Source organism: Anguilla anguilla, chromosome 9 (genome assembly GCF_013347855.1).
Source record: "Anguilla anguilla isolate fAngAng1 chromosome 9, fAngAng1.pri, whole genome shotgun sequence".
In the NCBI taxonomy this organism is placed as follows: domain Eukaryota; kingdom Metazoa; phylum Chordata; class Actinopteri; order Anguilliformes; family Anguillidae; genus Anguilla; species Anguilla anguilla.
In genome coordinates this window covers 32,810,202-32,830,192 of record NC_049209.1, presented here as the reverse complement: position 1 = coordinate 32,830,192, position 19,991 = coordinate 32,810,202, and the positions used below count along the sequence as shown (strand labels likewise).

The 19,991-nt window shown below is 44.1% G+C and overlaps 1 protein-coding gene across 2 annotated transcripts in view; it reads left to right on the top strand.

The window, feature by feature from the left end:
* LOC118236021 (bifunctional heparan sulfate N-deacetylase/N-sulfotransferase 1-like) overlaps window positions 1-11,576 on the top strand; it is an 85,582-nt gene extending 74,006 nt beyond the window's left edge. Inside the window, exons 10-16 of one of the 2 annotated variants that reach the window (XM_035434015.1) lie at window positions 3,555-3,651; window positions 4,437-4,560; window positions 4,933-5,107; window positions 5,477-5,647; window positions 5,818-5,927; window positions 6,340-6,442; window positions 6,895-11,576. In XM_035434015.1, coding sequence (XP_035289906.1) covers window positions 3,555-3,651; window positions 4,437-4,560; window positions 4,933-5,107; window positions 5,477-5,647; window positions 5,818-5,927; window positions 6,340-6,442; window positions 6,895-7,014 — 900 coding nt within the window. In that variant the 3' untranslated portion in view covers window positions 7,015-11,576. The remainder of the gene's footprint in view (window positions 1-3,554; window positions 3,652-4,436; window positions 4,561-4,932; window positions 5,108-5,476; window positions 5,648-5,817; window positions 5,928-6,339; window positions 6,443-6,894) is intronic. The other variant, XM_035434016.1, reaches the window with a different exon arrangement.
* Window positions 11,577-19,991: the final 8,415 nt, after the last annotated feature.

Here is a 19,991-nt window from a genome sequence, read left to right as displayed (position 1 = left end):
ATTATTGCATTAACTGAATTGCATAATCGGCCCATCTGAGCCATGAACCCTGTTGAGATGCAGAGTTTTCTTTACCAGAATGGAGAGGGTTCAGACTTTGGATGCCACGAGCATCACCCTGACAAATTGTAGATTAACCTTTTGTGTGTCCTCACTCCAGTGTGAACTGAAATCCCATGATGGTATTCAGCCAACTTGCCAGCGAAGAGCTCTGGCATTTAGTGAGAAGCAGTAGGGCTGTGTCCCATTTTTCTAAGTGGCCTTCCCTTGCAAACTTCACTGTTGAGGATCTGACATGGCACCGAAGGGGGAGAACTAAACGCTTGTAATGAGGGGGAGGGAGCCCGGATGGAGCATAAATGCACTGTTCTTCATCTTCATCTTCATCGACTCAGACGTGTGCTAGAGGAAGCTGTCGGTCATCTTGAGTGTTCACCGTGACCAGAGACGGACCTAACGGTGGCTTGTGTGTTTTATGACCTTGTGCAGATTCTACAAATTGTATACAGCCAAGATTCAGTTCTGTATGGTCTTTTTCTGCCCCCCTTCCCTCACAAAATGATGAAGCATTCGCCCTTATCCGTGAATTGTTACACTTTGTGACATACTCTCTGCTCCGTCTGTCCGAATTCAGGGATTTTTAACAACGATTTCGTCTGCACAGATCCTGAAGTTTAAAAACCCATTTAAAAAAACATCGATTTTTCCAACGCTTGTTTTGCTGGCCTTTATTGCATATTGAGTTCAAAGCAGATTCGAGAACAAACTGAATGATTCATTCTACCTCTTTGAATTAATAGCGAAATAATGATTGCATTGATTTTCCCAAATTGAACCGTGTATTAGTATTTATCCTACATTCTTTAACATGGCATAAAGAAAGAGTGCAACAGCATGAGACGCAATTAGGAGGAAGCTTGGGGAATATTTTACAATGGATTCAGATCATTGGCATGCTTGTTAATGAAGCAAAATAAATGAACACAGGTAGCTTTCAGTCTTGAAAATCTCAATGCTTTGAATGGTAAATTAACAGTTCTTCATAATTTGGCTCCCATTCATTTTTACCCTGTTATTTACCTTTAAAAAGCCTGAGTCCTTTGTCTGCAAACACAGGGGGGGCAATGCACCATGGGACTGCTGGGGCTCTGGCTCTAAAATCTCGCTTTTTGAAGGGGGGGGGGGGCGGGGGGGGCTCTCAGTATCCAGCGGTGTTGTTTTAAATGCCGTTCAATTGGCTGAGATGAAGGCACTCAGTTGAAAGAAAAAACACTCATGTAGAAAAACAGCCATTAAAATTGCACCACTGGAAGAAGGTTAAGATATATCTCCTCTGCAATAAAATGAAAAATATAAAACATTCCAAGTACACAGTCTTTTTTTTAATGAAAACCCATAACTAATTTTCTTACTGGCTAGTTTCATCACTTTCTTTGTATAACTTTACACCTTCATGTTATGCAAAACCTCCATTATACATCTCCAACCTACAGAATTAATTAGACATGCAGGAAATTCAGTGTTTTTTTATTGGCAGTGTATGGCTCTGAATGTGTATTTGACTCATTCCCTCAAGAACAGCTGGTGGAGGAACTGCGTAACAAACCGTACTAGGGTTATTAACGGACTGTACCCGCTCTTAAAGTGAAGACTGATGGTGCATCCGTATCTCGTAAGGGATCCCCACAAGTGACGTTTACCATTGAATTGTGGGGCTTGGGTTTCATTACAGTCGTTTATTTCTAGGTCATGTCAGTAGAAACATGGGATTTTGAGTTTAGCTCAGGGTTTATCAAATGTTGATGGAATGGAGTGAGTCACACAAACATTTTTCCAAACTTTCCCACGAGTCACTGTCCATACATGCATCATAAATTCACAAAGGTTTCATATTAAACATTTTATTGTAGTTGCCCGTACAGAAGTCCTTTCAAATGTGGAAAGAAATGGACCTACCACAGCATATTTACCCTTACTGCTGAAGTGAAGTTTATTGAAAATGTCAATACTCTGATCCTGCTGTTTTAATGGTTCAGAGTACTGCTTGCAAGCAGAATGAGGGAAGTGGATGGGGATTGTTAGTTGTACACTACGTTTCCAAAAGTTCTACGTTTCCAGAATTTCACACCCATATGCACTTGTTGAACATCTGATTCCAAAACAAGGGAATTAATATGGAGTGGGACCCCCTTTTGACCCCCCTTCTTCGGGGAAGGCTTTCCAGTAGATTTTGGAACATGGCAGCGGGGATTCGCTTCCATTCAGTCACAAGAGCATTAGTGACTTTGGGCATTGATGTTGGGCATAAGACCTGGCTGGCAGTCGGTGTTCCAATTCATCCCACAGGTGTTTGATGGGGTAGAGGTCAGGGCTCTGTGCAGGCCAGTTAAGTTCTTCCCCATCAAACTCAGCGAACCATTTCTTTATGGACCTTGCTTTATGCACAGGGGCATTTGTCTTGAAACGGTAATGTAATTGTATGTTGTAGCATTAAGATTTCCCTTCCCTGGAACTAAGGGGCCTAGCCCAAACCATGAAAAACAAACCCAGACCATTATTTCTCCTCCACCAAAATGTACAATTTGCACCATTCTGGCCGGTACAGTTCCGACAAACTGACTTGTTGGAAAGGTGGCATCCTGTGACAGTGCCACGTTGAAAGTCACCGAGCTCTTCTGCAGTCTTCTTCAATCTGCTGCCAATGTTTGTCAATGGAGATAGCTTGGCTGTGTGCTTTTCAGCCACACCTGTTAGCAAAGGGTGTGGCTGAAATAGCCGGAACCACTAATTAGAAGGGGTGTCCGCATACTTTTGGAAATGTAGCGTAGGTTTGCGATGCTACCCCTGTGCGTGTTACTCTGGAAGATCCAGCTGTTTAAGTGATTGGCGTGCAGAGTGGCAGCTGTGTGTAGCCCTCGGTAAGGTCTCCTATCCAGAGTAATTATGCGTAATGAGCTCGGCAGGTCCTTCCTGGAGAGAAACGGCCTCTGAACGGCGGTTATGAAGTGTGATTACAGGGCACATCGGAGGAGGGTGAATCGGCTGTCTCAAAGTCCCAGTGTGTTCAGGAGGCTTTTCACACGGCTGATTTTTAACCCCCTCCGCTTCCCCTCATCTGAAGGGCGAGGCTGCCCCCTGTTGGCCGGAGTTTTGATTTACATTCAGTGGCAGTAAATTGCATCAAGGACTGATCTGGGACAGGATTAATGGCCCTGGTGTTTGCTAGTAGGAAAATAGCATATTTCCCTGGGCCTGACCATTTGTCATGTGAAATATTTTTGAGAGACCTGCTGCCTGTTTTGTGACCACTTATGCAAAGAGAAATGTGTATGTGTGTGTTTAGAAGTCTACCAAGGTGGTCATAATGAAATGTGCTCCTGTATTAGAGTGTGCGCCCATGTTTGTGTGTGTGTGTGTGTTTATAAGGGCTTGTGCTCTTGTGATCCTTATACAGTATACTGCATTAGTGTCTGCTAAAGTGGAGGGCACAGAGTTGAGCTCCAAAAGGCATGGGATGGCTTCTGCCACCAACTCTAGCCTTTCTTGTTCTACAGGACCCCTGCGAGGACAAAAGGCACAAAGACATCTGGTCCAAAGAGAAGACTTGTGACCGTTTCCCCAAGCTGCTCATCATTGGTCCACAGAAGACCGGTAAGGCGGAGCTCCGGGAGTCGCTACGGTGACAGCCAATCATACGCAGTCCGTCAGCCTCGGTGTCCCAGATGTTTGCATTCTAGGCATGCTCACTTGAAGGCTGAAGAGGGAACTGTGTGTGCGGTGGCATATAGATCATTTGCAGCTGAAGTCATTCACGGGCATTTTCGGCAGTATGCTTTGCACATATTTTCATTGAAAAGATAGGGAATCAGACGGTCTATCTCAACTTAACCTTAACAGCTTGAGAGTAAATGGGAATTCCAACTTTATTGCACAGGGTAATTAAAATTCTGAAATTGATCTCAAGGGAGTGAGATTCCACTATCAACTGTTAATCCGTTCATTAAAAACTGCATCACAGTGCTAAGCTTGAACCTTTGTCTTTACCGCTGAGGAATTCTCTACGTTCTGTTGCCATTAGCTACACATAGCATCCACCCCACTTCCAGTTTGCTTTGCACCTTCAGTAACAGTATCACGCTTTACCGCCATTTGTATGATGAATGTCATTGGTTACTCTGTCTGCTTGTGAGTGAATGATGAATCCGGAGAGGACTTCTGAATTGGGTTCCTGATGGTGAATTCTGCCAGGTTCACAAAGTAAAAGTCCTCCCCAGTATTTTGTTCCAGTCATCTGGATTTGCTAATTAGAACAATTCTTCAGGTAGGAGGTAGGAGTAATTAGTGCAATCAGCTGGCTGAGTTCATGGATGGAAGAAACACATGGCAGGAGTTTTACTGTCTGATCCCTGGGCTTTGTACCTCTGAACTCTGTGCAGGCACCACTGCTCTATATCTCTTCCTGGGCATGCACCCCGACCTGACCAGCAACTACCCTAGCAAGGAGACCTTCGAGGAGATACAGTTCTTCAATGGCCACAATTACCACAGAGGAATCGATTGGTATGTTTTTTTTCTTCCTAGTTCATGCTATGTCCTCTGCTTTTCAGAACAATACACAAATAAATAAACAAACAAACACAAATGCTGAACTATACTGTATGGTTGTTATTATTTGCAAGTATTGCACTGATGTCTTATCTGTTTATTTACAAGACACTCTCAGACTCACCTAAATTTCTGAGTATACAGCGCAAAGCTCAGGCTCTGTCCCCCAGAGCACACCGCCACCTAAAAGGCAGCACAGCGCCATCTAGTGCTGTGTGTGTACAGGTGCTTTTGTAGCAGCTCTGGGATTAAAGAGGCATCTACTAAACTGTGACTCTGTGTGTGTGTGTGTGTGTGTGTGCCTGTTTTATGTGCGTCTTACAAAAGGTACATGGAGTATTTCCCCTTGCCCTCCAACACCAGCTCGGACTTCTACTTCGAGAAAAGCGCCAACTATTTTGACTCTGAGGTGGCAGCACATCGGGCAGCGGCACTCCTGCCCAAAGCCAAGATCATCACCATCCTGATTAACCCAGCTGACCGGGCCTACTCCTGGTACCAGGTGAGTGCTCACCTGCCTGGCACATACACCTGGTTTTATCCACAGTGCCTCATACCAAATAGGTACTCACGCAATCTGAGACCAATCAGGTACTCAGTCTTTCTCATACTCTTCAGTTACTCACTCCGTCTCATACTCTACAGGTACTCACTCCGTCTCATACTTTCCAGTTACTCTGTTTCATACCCACTGATCTTTGCCATTTCAGTTACGTTTATTTATTTATTCGTTAGATGTCTGACCTCATCACTCACAATGTTATAATTATTTGTGGCCAAAGTGAAGAATACGATGTTGAGTTGTGTTTTAATTTGCTCTGTGTAAGAGCGTGTGCATAATTAATAAATTCTTAAAAATCATCCTCCACAGCACCAGCGTGCCCATGATGACCCAGTGGCTCTGAGGTACACCTTTCATGAGGTCATCACTGCTACCCACAATGCACCACTCAAACTGCGGGTCCTACAGAACCGCTGCCTGGTGCCAGGCTGGTACAGCACTCATCTGGATCGCTGGCTCAGCCACTACCACCCCAGTCAGGTGCGTGCGTGTGTGTGTTTGTGGAGCCGTGTTTGTGTGGTGTGCATGTGTGTATGTGCTTGTGTGTGTGTGTGTGTGTGTGTCTGTGTGTGTCTGTGTTTGTTGAGCTGTGCCTGTGTGAGAGTGTTGGTGTGTAACTGAATAAAATTATTTGATCTCATACTTCAAAGGTTCTGGTGCTGGATGGACAGATGCTCAGAACAGAACCTGCCGCAGTGATGGATAAGATCCAGAGGTTTCTGGGACTCGTTAACACAGTCAACTACCAGAAGATCCTTGCGTGAGTGCTTTTAAAATCCACAAACGGTGGCTCTAAATAACACTGGCAATACAGTGTGACTTGTATGAAACCTGAAGGAAAATAATTTTAAACTGCATACACTCTTTATCGAAACAGGAAAGGGCACATCTGAAATATAAACTGTTTCTGCACTGATCAGCAGGGTGTCCTTGGACTGTCCTTTTTATTGCCAGCAGTAGTGCAGTTAGCAAGCTTTCTCTCCCCCTTCTCTTTCTTTTTTCCTCTCTTCCCCTTCTCCCCCTCTTGCAACTTATCACTAAGCAAGGCTAATAAACAACAACATCTGTCTGTCGCCTCCCCAGTTGATGGATTGATGAAGGATTCTCTCCACGGCCCCCCCTGTAGAAACATATTGAAATTGATATTTAATATGCCGTTTTTCCACCTCCAGGTTCGACCCTAAGAAGGGCTTCTGGTGTCAGCTGCTGGACGGAGGCAAGACCAAGTGTCTGGGGAAGAGTAAAGGAAGGAAGTATCCCGACATGGACTCTGACGTGAGCCTCGCCTGCCTGTCTCGCACACAGTTACACACACATACGACAAAGTGTAGAATTCACTGTGAATGTGTGCAGGGCCCCTATTTCTGTCATGTCAGTTGGCCTCTACCACACAGCATGTCAACACCACACGTAATTCAACACTACACATGCACAATCACGTATAAATCAAACAATCACATGCAAACCGCACAATACATACACCCAAATACATACATGTTTGGTTACACACCAAACATGCACAATCTACACTCTCTACATTTCTCTCTGATACAAGAATTATATGCAACATGCTATACACGTATGCACACACGCATACCCGCACACATTCACGCACACACACACACACGCATCCACACACACACACACACACACACACACACACACACACACACACACACAGCCTCTCTCTCTCCTTACTCCTCTCTGGTCTTTCCCTGGTCCCGCAGTCTCGAGCCTTCCTGAAGGAGCACTACCGGGACCATAACATTGAGCTGTCCAAGCTGCTGTACAGGATTGGCCAGCCGCTACCCAGCTGGCTGAGGGAGGAGCTGCTCAGCTCCAGGTAGCAGGAGCCGGGGGGGGGGGGGGGGGGGGGAGGCGACCGACCATCGCCACACCCAACCAGGAGATGAGAAGACTGATGGACAGGAGCCCGTCCCTCCCCCCTCTCTGCCCACAGCCAATCAGAGGCACCCAGAGATCTTCCCTCGGCCAATCGGAGGCACCCATTGACCTTTCCTCAGCTAGGGGCCTGGGATGGATAGATGGGGACGGGAAGCAAACAGCGAGGCTGCAAGCCAGAGACTCATTTACTGAGAAAGACTGTTGCACGCCCCCAGTGGAGGAGGGGGAGGGGGGCAGAGACACTGCACAATGTGCACTGGACAGCGGGGGCTGGGGGATTGAGATAAAGGTTTATTTTCTGTCCAAATTTAATGATGCAGCCCTCTCCTTCCCCTGCCCCAAATCTACACCAGTGTTGGAATGTCAATCCACACCGGCACATACACACCCTTTGCTTTGGGATTGGTTTTCCTCTGCTTGTGCCAGTTATGAAGTACACTAGCTGTTAACAGTTTTAAGAACCAGGGTGGAATGTTCTTCCAGACTAATGAGGATGATTGTTTTTAACAATGAGGACGATTTTTTGAAACATTTTATTTGGAACCATTTTTTTTTTGCTGCCTTTTGAAGGTGAGGACACCTCAGAGTATTAGGAAAGCTAAGGTATGAAATCTGTTGGCTAACAATTTTTTTTTGGACTAATTTAAACGGACTAACAAACAGAAAAACGTCTTGCAACAATAGCACAATGTCGACACTTGGCAGGGGATGAGGTTTAGACTGAAAACAAAAGCGTGAAACGTGCAGATGCAAGTCTTGAGAGCGAGAAGATCAATAAACGGCAATACAGCAGAGAGACCATCCCACTTCCAGCTAGCTGTGAGAAATGAGGCGCGTGCTTAGTATTGCAGATAACCCCGCAGTGTTTTCTGCACCGCAGCCTCTTGTATTAACGCACCGATGAGCCGCGTTTCGGAGTGAAGGCAAACATAAACTTGAACATTTCGGAAATAAAACAAGCAGTGTTGGAATTTCATTCTCGTTATTCCAAAGCCTTAAAGTAGCAGCGCGTGATTCTGGTCTCGGATCCCCATCATTATTTCTCTGCAGTAGACCGATGTTTAGTGTTTTCTTTTTAGCGCGAGTCGTTTAAATAGAAGAACGACCTCTTGTATGTACAACTGGCCACCCCAAATTGGTCCGTGTCAATGACGTTTCTTCATAACTCTCGAGTGCAGGAGAAGGCAGCGATCAGGGTGAAGGGGGACCTAAGTGTTCCTCCTTATTTAAAATCCATGTGGGCGACTGAAGTCAGACAAGCGGTTTACTTTTCCAAACTGGCTTCTCCTCAAATTTTAGTTTAGTCATTGCTTCTTTATTGGTTTCATCAGAATGGCCCAGAGCAGCAGCAGCAGATTCCTGATTGGTCAGGACCGCTTGCGACAATGCCTACTGTAACGTCTATGAAACATGGAACTTTTTGGAACTGTTTAGTAAGTGCAGCGCGCACTCTACCTGTCAAGCTGTTTGAGCGATACTGACAGAAAGTTGATGCTGATGCTCCTTAGTTTTGAAATCGGGGAGGCGTACGATACTGTGTGTCACCATGTCAAGATGCATTGTTTGTTTGTTTTGCCAGTATTGCCAAGTTTTTCAGTTTTCTTGCATATTGCCCCAGAGGATTTAAGGTGTGGAGCATAATTCCCTCACCCAGAAAAACATCTTGTCTATTTCTACCCAGCGCCATAGTACTCAGTAAAGAAGTGCTCAGTTCTAAAGTGGTATATCGTTCTAAAGTTGGTCTTGGTTTATTGAAGAAACCCACTGTTTTTTTTTTTTCTTTTGCTTTTTTACCATGATGCCGGTTGCATTTCAGTGTCTGCATAGTTGATTTATATTGAACAAATCTTTATCATGATTGTTTTTTTTTTTTTTGAATTACTTGCATCCTAAAATAAGCAGGACCAGGTACAATTGTTGGTGGGCTACAAATTAAGGTTCAGCTGTATTAATTTACAGTATTTTTAATGTTAGTATTATAATTTGGCAAGTGAGTCAGCGCATTCATTCATCTGTAGTCAACGTATTGCTAGACATAAGAGTTAAAGTATTTTCTAATTGTGTCACAAAACAGTGTTTGTTTTTACCAAGAAAAGACTCATTTTCTACTCCTCAGTGAGTCCCTAAAGATGAACTGATGCAGGTAACCCTACCCCCCACTCCCCACATGGCCAGGTGTAACACTGTGTCCATCAGATTTATCTCCCCTGACAGGTTGCCATAGTGATACTGCAGAAGCCAGATATTACACAAGATGCATGTTTTTGGTTTGTTTTTTCCCTGAGGCAAAATTGGCCCTCATCTCCAACTCTCTCCGAATGACAGAATCTGTCCAGGAATGCCATACATGCAGTGCTGTCAGTGGCTTAGTGTCTACAGTAATAAATAAACTAATAATGCATTTTTGTCATGACAAGCATTAAAAAACTTTTTTTTAAAATAATAAGGCACCCTAAAATAAAAGAAAAAAGAAAAGATGACAAAAACGAAATGCAGGGAAGCAGCAGAGAAGATTTGGGCTTGTAACATGGAAAGGATCTGTTGATTAAGTGCCAGTGCATCTTTGTAGAGCTTTAGAGATGAGAGATTGCCTGCCTGTTCAAAGCATCTCCAATCTGCAGGTTGTTTTAATGCTGAAGACATGGTCATGAGAGAGTGACAGATGGAGAGCTTTTCCATGCAGGTGCAGCAGACAGACTTCCAACCACAGGTTTCAGTTTTCCATGACCAGTCATTTCTATTCATTTTATCATGCAATGAATGAATGATGGAATGAATAAGTACATAAATAAACATAACTTGATGACAGAGAACAATGATTTTCACCCAATGGAAAAAAAAAAAACATAGATCCCCTCCTACGGGAATGCTGTAAATGTAAAATGTTACTTCCTGGTTCGGGTCCAGAGGAGGCCCCGCCCAGACATGGCGGTACGTGTGGCAGCGGGTCTCACCTCACATCCAAATGTGCAGAATAATAAAGTCCCTGTGTTGTTCTGTGTACATGGAGCAAGGAAATGACATTTTAAGGTCTCATTGGAACGGGCCCAGTTTTAAGACTGTATTGAACCCATGCCCTTTGAAGGGCTTATTGGAAATGGGCTGCCATCTCAGCTAAGCAACAAAGTTTTCCACATCAATATTTCACCACCACTTTGCCTGATTGTTACCGTTGTTAAGTGAAGTCGGTCTGTGTTTGCCACAGATGCACTGAAAAACAGAAGAGTTTTAAGTGTAATTAGGATTACTCTATCAACGGGTTGATCATTAAGCTTCGAGTTTGTTTCTGGGTTCTTAAAAGTGGAACGCTTTCCGTTTTTAAAGGGGGGCGAGGGTCGGATTGAGGTATATAAAAACATTTCACATTTAATTGTATTGAAAATAAGTATTCAGCTTAAAATATCTGGAAGTTAAGTTTCTCTTTGCTCTATTACCGAAATAATTGCTGTGTGAAGTTGAGTCAGATCTTCCAGCCTTTTGGGCCTTCTGGTATCCTCTTCCCCTGATAGTGCAGACTTTTTTTTGGGTGCTTGACAAAATAGTCGTCTGAAGAAAGGAAGCTTTAGAACGTAATCTACTGGCTGAAGCTGAAATGCACTGCATTGTCCTCATCGTGGTGGTTTCTTTGGTTTACACATGTCTAGACCTCATTTCCCTGTGTCTGTATTGCAAGCTTCTTCATAAATAGTGGGGGTTTGAAGGAGGGGTTAGGTGTTGTGGATTTTTTTTAAGGTACTGGCCTAACCTGATATTCAAGAGGCTGTGTTTTGAACCCCCTAAGTAATTTGTGTATCAACAGTTGGACAGCATTCAGGCGCATAGTTGCATCAACCAACTCTCACGCACACACTTTATCATGCACACATAAATGCATACACACACTCTGACACACAGCTCTTGCTTTCACTTCAGCTGATTGTCTGTAAATGTGCAAATTCTTTATTTTATTTTTTAGTTTTTGGTTTAGTTTCTGACTGTCATAAATTATTGACCATGACTGGAGGTGTGCAGTTTCTGCACTTTTTAACAATGCAATAAGAGGTACGGCTACCCCGGCTCAGGATTTTCTGAGCGGGGGGAGGAAATTGTTTTCGGAACAGTGTTTGCGATTGTTTGTAATGTGGGCTTGGGGACTTTACTGTGTTATGGGAGCAGAGTTCACTTACGGAACTGAAGAACGGAGTGGAACAGAGTATTTGGGCTGGAACCTCATGCCCTAATGTGACTGTTGTGAGAGTGGCTCCGCCCATCTGGATGAGAATTTATGGCTCCTCCCACTCTCCTGTGACAACTCCTCCCTGCTCAGTCGCCCAACACACCACACTGCCAGTTTGTGTTTTCAGTGGCCCTGTATTAAAATATAATGACCACAATAACAGTAAGAATAGTAATAATATCAATGGACTGTACAATCAGACTGTAATTGTTATGTTTTATTTTTAATTATTATTGTGTAGCTACTTTGTGATTTTAATTTACAAATAAAAATGCCACTGTCTTTTTAGTGCTTTGATTTACTTGTTTGGCCTGAGCATTGAAAATTCACTAAATAGACAATAGAACAAAGGTTATCTGTTGTTTTTTGTTGCCCATGTTATTGTATTTCATAATTATAATATTGTTATTAATTTTGAAAGTGTATATGGCTAAATTGGGTGAGTCGAAAAATCTATTATTTAATGGTTTACAGATTCTTCCAGAATATAATTTAAGTGTGATTGTTTCATGGCTATATCACAGACATACACTTGACATAGTTCACTTTTGCTAATATATTACGTAATATATTGCAGACTTTTGTTTCGGCCCAGCACGAAGACACTTGATTCTACTTATCAAGGTCTTGATTGAAGACCATACTAATTTGGCTGACTTGGGTGTTGTAGTGCTGGGCTAAAACAAAAACTTGCACCCAAACCGGCCCTTTCTCAATAAGATTAGGAAGCCCTGCTGCTGAAATTGGTGCTTCTGGTCCAGTAGGGGGCAGTCTTCTTTCTGGACCAGATAGAAATCAATCCCCCCACAGTCATGGGCACTGGTGTAGGGTGAGCTTTCTTTAAGAAAAGAGTTAAACCAGGTTAAGCTTTGTGGTCATGGGTATGCATGCTTTTGAAATGCCCATCTATGTGTGTGCGTGCATGCGTCAGAGAGAGAAAATGGTTATGGTTCAGATTATTACAAGGTATCTGCATAAATGTAAAATGGCTGAGGTACCAACATTAATTACTGCTGAAAAAAAATCTGTTTTTGTGAGTAGTAATGGGATCCGACACTGCAACTGTTCTACTTTGGGGAAAACTGCATCAATTCCCTTTCAAAACAAGGCAGTATCCATATCCGTGTCACCAGTGAAAGAACCCGTTAGGTAGGCCTTCACATTAAACTTCTTCTAAAACATAAAGACTGTCTTCTCGATACGCTCCAGTTGACAGCTGTCATGGGTATTACTTGTGGACGCATAATTTAATATTCTATTTTAAGTCATGTTTATTTGCTTGTGAAATGGGAAGGAAGTGGCTGCAGTTGAGGTGCTTTTATTTACAGCTGTCTGGGAGTGTCTCATTCCTCAGCTGTATTCCGCTGTTGGGACCAGACTCGACCGAACAACAACTAAATCTTGCTTCGAATCTCGCTTAACTGTCTTCTCCTCCAGAGCAACTTACAATGCAAGAAATGATGTGCACTTCACCTGATTTGAATTGGCAATAGGGCCTGGCTTGGTTAATAACATTGTCAGACAAGTGAATGTAATTGTAACTTAATTAAAGCAAGTTAACCAAGAACCTACATGCAAGCCCTGAAAGCTTACAGAATATATATGTGTAACTAGTCATCCTTTTTTGCATAAAAACAAAATGTAAAACCATGAAAATGCGACAATAACCAGACTGAATACAAAAGCTATAGCCTAAGTGATAGGGTGTGAATGAAGCCCAGATGCAGTCTGAAGAGAAGGGTCTTCAATTTTTTACTTTAAATATGGCTGGGGGATTGTCAGTTATACTAATAGTGTTATAGCTAAAGTAGGTTATCGCGTGAGTACTTGCTTGACAATGAAAGGGTATGGTATCAGCGTGATAACCACTACACTACAGAAACCCCATGTGAAATGACTGAAAGTCTCTGCTTCACTCTCTCTGGGCTACCACACTGACCATCTGGATGTTGGCCAATAAAACTACGACAGCGAGCGCAACAACAGTGTGGACCAACTCTTAGCCAAGGATAACCGAGTCCCGTCATGTCCCTAAATATTTTTCTTTTTAATGCTCTCTGGAATTGAAAAATAACCTACCGGTTCTCTTCGTCCCATTCTTTTAGCCACTCCTTATCCAGCAGAATATACTAAAACATTCTGGTTTTAACAAATGGAGGTCGATAATATCCTTAGCCATTTTGTGAGCAAAATTACTCACAAATTGAAGGTAGGCTAACGTTTATGTTTACCATTTACCACTGTCATGTTTCCGTTCATTTTCCCCGGGAGAACGTGACCGAAAGGTCGAAGTTCACCAAATCTGTTTAAGGGTAAACCGGGTAATGTGGCATGAGTTTTTCGCTGGTAGTTACGCGACTTGGAGGCTCACTCGAACCGGTTTTCCCAGTCGGGACACTATTTCCGATACCACGCGAAGTTCGCGAACGCAGCATTAAATAGACTATTTAATGTCTTTAAGCCTCTGTGAGCTTTCCACACGAGCCTGCTGACTTGCGAGTAATCACGTTACCTAAATTGCCTATCCAGCGAACAAAGGTGAAGTCTTTTACTGCTAGCATAGGCCTACAGAAATACTTAACATGAAAATCTGGTTAAACAACAATGAAAAATAATAGCTGAAATAGTGGCTAGTTCTGTAGTTAGTTGAACGTAATACTAATTTTGTTTAAAGAACTAGGACATTTGCGGCACTCGTAGCAAATCTGCAATGAAAGAATCCACACATTTGCGTGCGGTATCTCACTTGCAACGTAACACAATCACCGCAGGACCGAGTGTTGTAAAAATGCAACATTTCAGGCACCCTACAGACAAAATGTTTGCCAAATTTCAGTTTAGAAGATTTCCCAGTTCCTCACTTCCTATACTAGCCAATATTTTTGCAACACATTTGGAGTGAAACATTTTCAGCTGTTACACAGTCTGGAGTACAGAAAGGCTCCTCAAGCATGTCCACTTTATCTCTTGATGATCAAAACATCTGGATTTTGCACCACCTGAAGTAAGTAAATCATCAAGGCTTACGTTGACGTCACTTTGACCAAATGCCGTGTGTAGGCCTACTACCAGGCAATAGGCTCACTAACCGTTTGTAACAAGATGTCTGGTAGTGTTCCATGAGCTGTAATGCACGTTAGGCTTCAGTCATTTCTGTGCAAGGTTGCCGGGTGACCATCAAGCCCCTTTGATGCCTGTTACACAGATTAGAAAAACTGCTTCCTTCTGTGTCCTATGAATAGGGAGATGTGGAGTCAAAAATAAGAGTCAAAGTTCAACATGTTTGTTCCAGTGGTGCTTCTAGGGGGCATGTAATTTGCTATGTGGACAAAATGATAGACATGTATGTGAAAAGGCCTTGCTTTGAGCTAGTGCCATTATCTTTAATTCAATATTTAATTTTGGCCTACAATTAAATCATGCTATACCTGCTTTCAAAACTGCTGTTCTGAATAATTACTACAATTAGTCTGAATGTCAAATACAGGTAAAGAAAGTATTAACGAAGCTACAGTACTTTATGCAGTGTTTTCTCAGGGCAAGACTTACAGGAATAGAGTAACACTGTATGTACTGACAGAAGTGAGCTAAAGCCCATTGCTACTCTCCAGGCCAGCTGACGATCCTCATGGGACTGCTTCTGCCTGTAAATATGCATAAAGAAATACAAGCCTGTCTATTTAATTAAAGCATCACTTCAGGTTATGTTGATGTTAATGTTTTATTTTTTTAGCTGCTTTGACGGCAGAAAAGATCCTACTGCCAATTCCTCCAGAGCTGCTGGCCTTGGATCCATCCATTCCGCCAACACCTGGGACAGAAGAACAGGAACACGGTATAATGATTCATAAAATAAACAGCACACTATGAAATCTGTCAGGCTAATTATTGTCCATATTATTATAACTTTTTTAATGACTTTTTTAATTACTGAAGAGAGAGACTGCCAACTACTCACATTCCTTTTTTTCTGCCCTCTTAAGGTTGCAGCAAGCCTGGAGTAAGATGACCACCTCCATCACCGAAGAGGCAAACTGTCACATCTCCCAGTATTGGTAAGCATTCAACAAAAAGCTGTTTAAGTATCAGTAATAAATAATTGATATTAGGATCTGCTTATTGATTACTGGTTCCTCTGCACCCTTTTCCCAAGGTTCACTGGCTGTGGTGGTCCTCTGTGTCTGTCAGATGAGCAGGAAACTGCATTGGCTGAAGGTATTACTGTCTAATGTGTCTTTAATGTGTAACTAATTTAATTTTATCAGCTGTGGCCAAAATTGCTTAAAAATGGTTTTCATTTTTTGTGTTATGTAGCTCTAGTACATCCTACCATGGCAAACCCCTCACCCACCCTGCACCCTCTCCTCCAGCCCTCTCTGCCCAGCCTGCCCACCCAGCATCGGCCTACAGCTAGAACCAGGATGCCCGCCAATGGAACAGCTCTCTCCAGCAGCGCATTTGGATGAATACTGAGCTGGAAGCTTTGGGGCTATAGTCAGGGCTCTGACCAGCGCACCACCCCATGAACATGGTGTCCCTGTGGCGTTATCCACCTCAGCCTGAGGTAATTGAGACCAGCTCTAAGCTTCTGTCTCCTAAACACTTCCAGCTCCACCCCTTCTTCCTTTGGAAGCCAGAGCTGCCATCATGGAGAGTCAGGAACAACTACATCCTGCCATGTCTGTATGGCCGTGCCTCTCCACAGGTTGTCTGCAGGTGTCAGAAGACCTCGTGACTGGTCGGCACCAGTGGCCAGTACAGACTTACCTGCAAAGTCTATTGGCGCTACTGGTGTGGTAACATACCCCAGTGGCTGGAAGCACTTCCAAGGATGTTCACCAACAACCCCCCCCCCCCCCCCCCCCCCCCCCCCCCCCCCCCCCCCCCCCCCCAGCCTTCCTCACACACACAAGAAGGCCATTTGTAAGACTGTCATGGATGAGCTGAGAAGAACCGGCAAGTCCCCAAATGACATGGCTAACCATGACGACAGAGTTTCTCCACCTTAAATGTGAGCATGCAAACCTGGCCTCCTCCTGGCAGGACAGAACATCAGGGATGCAGAAGCAGGGCTTTATGAGCAGACAACCATCACTGCCTTTCTACAACAAGTGGACCCTCCTGCACCCTTTGGCCAGTATGAAGACGCAGAAGGCTGGTATGGAGTCTGTCTTCTCACAACCTGACAGACTGCCTCCTACAGGAGTTCAAGTGGCAGGAGGCGGCATTAACCCAGGTCCGCCAGAGTACGTTTGAACAGGCCTTCCGATCAGACTACACATGCTGAATGGCTAGGAAAGTCACCTTCTCATCTGGCACTATGTCATCATATGCCATAATGAATGAGAACTGGATGATCCTATCCTGGGTGATGCTGCAGGGTGACAAGTTGCTAGAGCCTATGTATGAGGGTCTGGCCAACCGCTACAGCGCTGCTGGAGTGGAGAAGGCAAAGCACCAGTGGGTGGACAGGTATGAATAACATTTAGTCACATGTACTGTTCAATTAAACTTACTTTATAAACAAAGAATTAATTGTTATAGTTTAAGGTATAATTATGATCAAAAAATGTGAGAATCTTTTAACTATGAAACAGAAGTACAATTTTGTTTTGGTAGGCTGATTATTTAAATCTGTGCTGTGAATATACCCATACATTTCTACACAAAACAATTACAATTGCCTTTTGTCTCTGTTTTCTGCATTTGTAGAGACTGCTGTGCTCTGTTGAGTCCCGGACCCGCAAGCCCTTTGAGCACCTTCAGTGGGTTTCCTGGCAAACCACCGATGCCATCATTGTACAGGCCACCTCTGGTAACCTGATAAACACCTGCGCATCTCGGAGCAAGTTCAACCAGGACATTGCTGTCAGGCTGGACTTGTTTCACTGCATGCGCAGGTTGACTGGGAAGTGTGCCTGAGCATCATCCACTCTACAGCACATTCTGCAAGTTCCTGTCAGCGACATTCACTGTTGTGGACCAGGGCACCTGCAGAGGCTGAAAGAGGCCTACTGATTCTGTGGGATTGTGCCTGCTGAACCCACCAAACAGCACGTAAGGGAGCACTGCAGGATGAAGGTGCCGTGTCTGAGGGAGCTGGTGCAGAGAGTGGAGGATGTCCCTCGCCATTTCCATCTGGCTAAGGACCCTAATGGCACCCTGCTGTACAAGCCCTCCATGCTGAGGGTGTGGAGGATTTAGCAAGTCCACATTTTGAGAGGCTGTCTCAGTGACCCGGAGGTGGAGGATGGGGTCCTCTTTAGGTACAGGGGCACTGTGCAGCTCAACTATGTGAAGGGGGAAAGAGCCACTGTGCTAGTCTGGATCCCTGTCAGGGGCACATTTCAACAGGAGGGCTTCCACTTTCACCAGGGTGACTGGTAACCAGGTCTCCAACAAGCTGCTCCAGGCTCAGGGGTTACCTGAAGTGGCGCGGTGGAATTTACAGAGGCTGCTGGACTTGAAGCAGCCTGAAGTGGTGCTGGCAAGCAGTGTTTGACCCTGTTTTAGCATGTGAGCTCAACCAGGCTTCCAAGAAGGCTATGGGGCAAATTAAATACCCAGCACTGCACATCACTGGCAGGGACACAGGAGAGAGGTTTGGACTGCAGTACCTGGAGCCAGGCTGCCATCCATTTCCTTTGGACTGGCAGAAACACAAAACACAAAAGACAGTCCTCCTCCTGTGGAAACACAGCTGCCTTCCACCCAGGCATTGTCTGCACCACCTGTAGTGCTTAATTTCCCACTCACATTTGAAGATAAGATTAGTCCAATAACATTGTTCAGCACTTACAGCTTACAGTTGCTGACTTTAATCATTTCTTGTCATTTTGTCTATTTTACATCAGAGCTTTGAGAGTGGTGAGCTGTCTGTTGAATTGGACCCATCCAGACAACGAGGACCCTGCCCTCACCACAGTCCTCTCCACAGACAGCCTTGTTCCACCCACAACTGTCCACAAAACGGGAAGAGAGCAACATTCGCTCTTTAATGGACACAGGTAAATCAAATACTACTGCATGCAATCAAAAATATGTATTCATATGCTGAGAAAGCTGATCCTTCTCAAAAGCCTAATAATGAATATGTACTCTTCACTGTATTTCTCTTTTGTACAAGTTGATCTTTTATTATTGTGTGAGTGATCCTGACTTGTTTATTACAAAGAAAAATCTTTTAATCTCCTTTAAAGTCTGCAAAGCACTCCTCCCCTGCCACAAGCTGCCTCTCCCAGAGCTGCTCGCACAGGTCCAGTAGACAGGAGGGCTGGTCATTGTCTTGGACCACAACAGGTGGCCATCACCCATGAGAGCAGCCATTGATGGACTCCTGGCCAAGCACAAGGGAGTGAAGGATTTCCTGCAGCTTATGGACAGAGACTATGCTGCTCTGGTGCAGAGTACCTGCTCTGACCCCAACAGTCTCCTGCACCCCACCACAAGGCAGCATATTTCACGGTGTGAAGTACTTGGCTAAACAGACAAATGCCAGTACTTCATTAAACACCAGTCCTGAGAAGCTGCAGGAGACCCAGCAGCTGTGGCTGCGTCTGACTTCAGGGAGTCAGACTGTCACTGTCCCAGTCATCACCTTGCAGACTTAGTAAGTCCACCTGCTCCAGTCACATCATATGGTAGCCATACCCAGGGAGCCCCTGTGACTGAGGCCACAGTGGGGAAGTCAGTGCAAGAGATCTTGCAGAAACGGCAGGCAACAATGCAACCTCGGCAAAAAAAAATAAAAATAAAAAAAGAACAAGGAACTGCCTTGCCTGTGGCCAGCCAAAAATACAGCACATGGGTGATGGTTCCTCTATTAATCATTTGTATGACAGTGGTGAGGTGAATTATTTCTACTGCTCCACAAAGGTCTTCCAGACTTACGTAGTTGGACTCCAACCCCAGGATGATATTTCATGGTGGAGGAGCACAGTCGTCTATTTTGTTAATCCCTAGATGTTCATGGGCAATACTCAAAATTTCATTCCAGTAGTCAGAAGGCATCACTATTTGACTAACTGTGTATCATTCGTTAGAACTGTTACTTGGCCTCCACATCATTATAACACCATCATCGGAAAAAAGTACTCCTTAGAATGTGCAATTTCAATTAAAGGTGCAAGCACCACATCAGTCTTCTGGGTAAAAATTAAGTTCTGAGACAAAGGCACATCACTAACTTTCACACACAATCTCACCCTCCATCTTTGAAGGCTAGCTCCTTTAGCTTTAGTATAATTTAAGCATCTTTAGGTTTCAGTGTCAACACCTTCAGCTCAATGGTGGCAGGACTAGAGGGAGGCAACCCGAGTCTAGCAGTAAGAACTCCACTATCAAGTAAGATGGCTTTCCATATGATTTTAACATTCTCTTTGTATTCTTTACTGGGAATTTCTATCTGATAATGCTCAGCAATAATAGTTGGTAATTGACCTTTAGTATACTATTCAAGTAGTATCTCAGAGGGATTTGAAACAAAGTCCTCAAGTTTAGATGACATCACAACAGAGCACTACACTGCTTAGAGCGATTAAAAGTCCACCACCAAAGCCAAAACAAGGCTTACTGACGCAACCAAATAGGGCACTGTCTTCTCTAGGCAGTCCACCTGGACCCCAGAAAGAGGACCCGAACCCCGTCCCGGCGCTGCGTCTCCAGCTCCTCCGAGGCAGTGAACGGGACTCAGACCAGAGAACA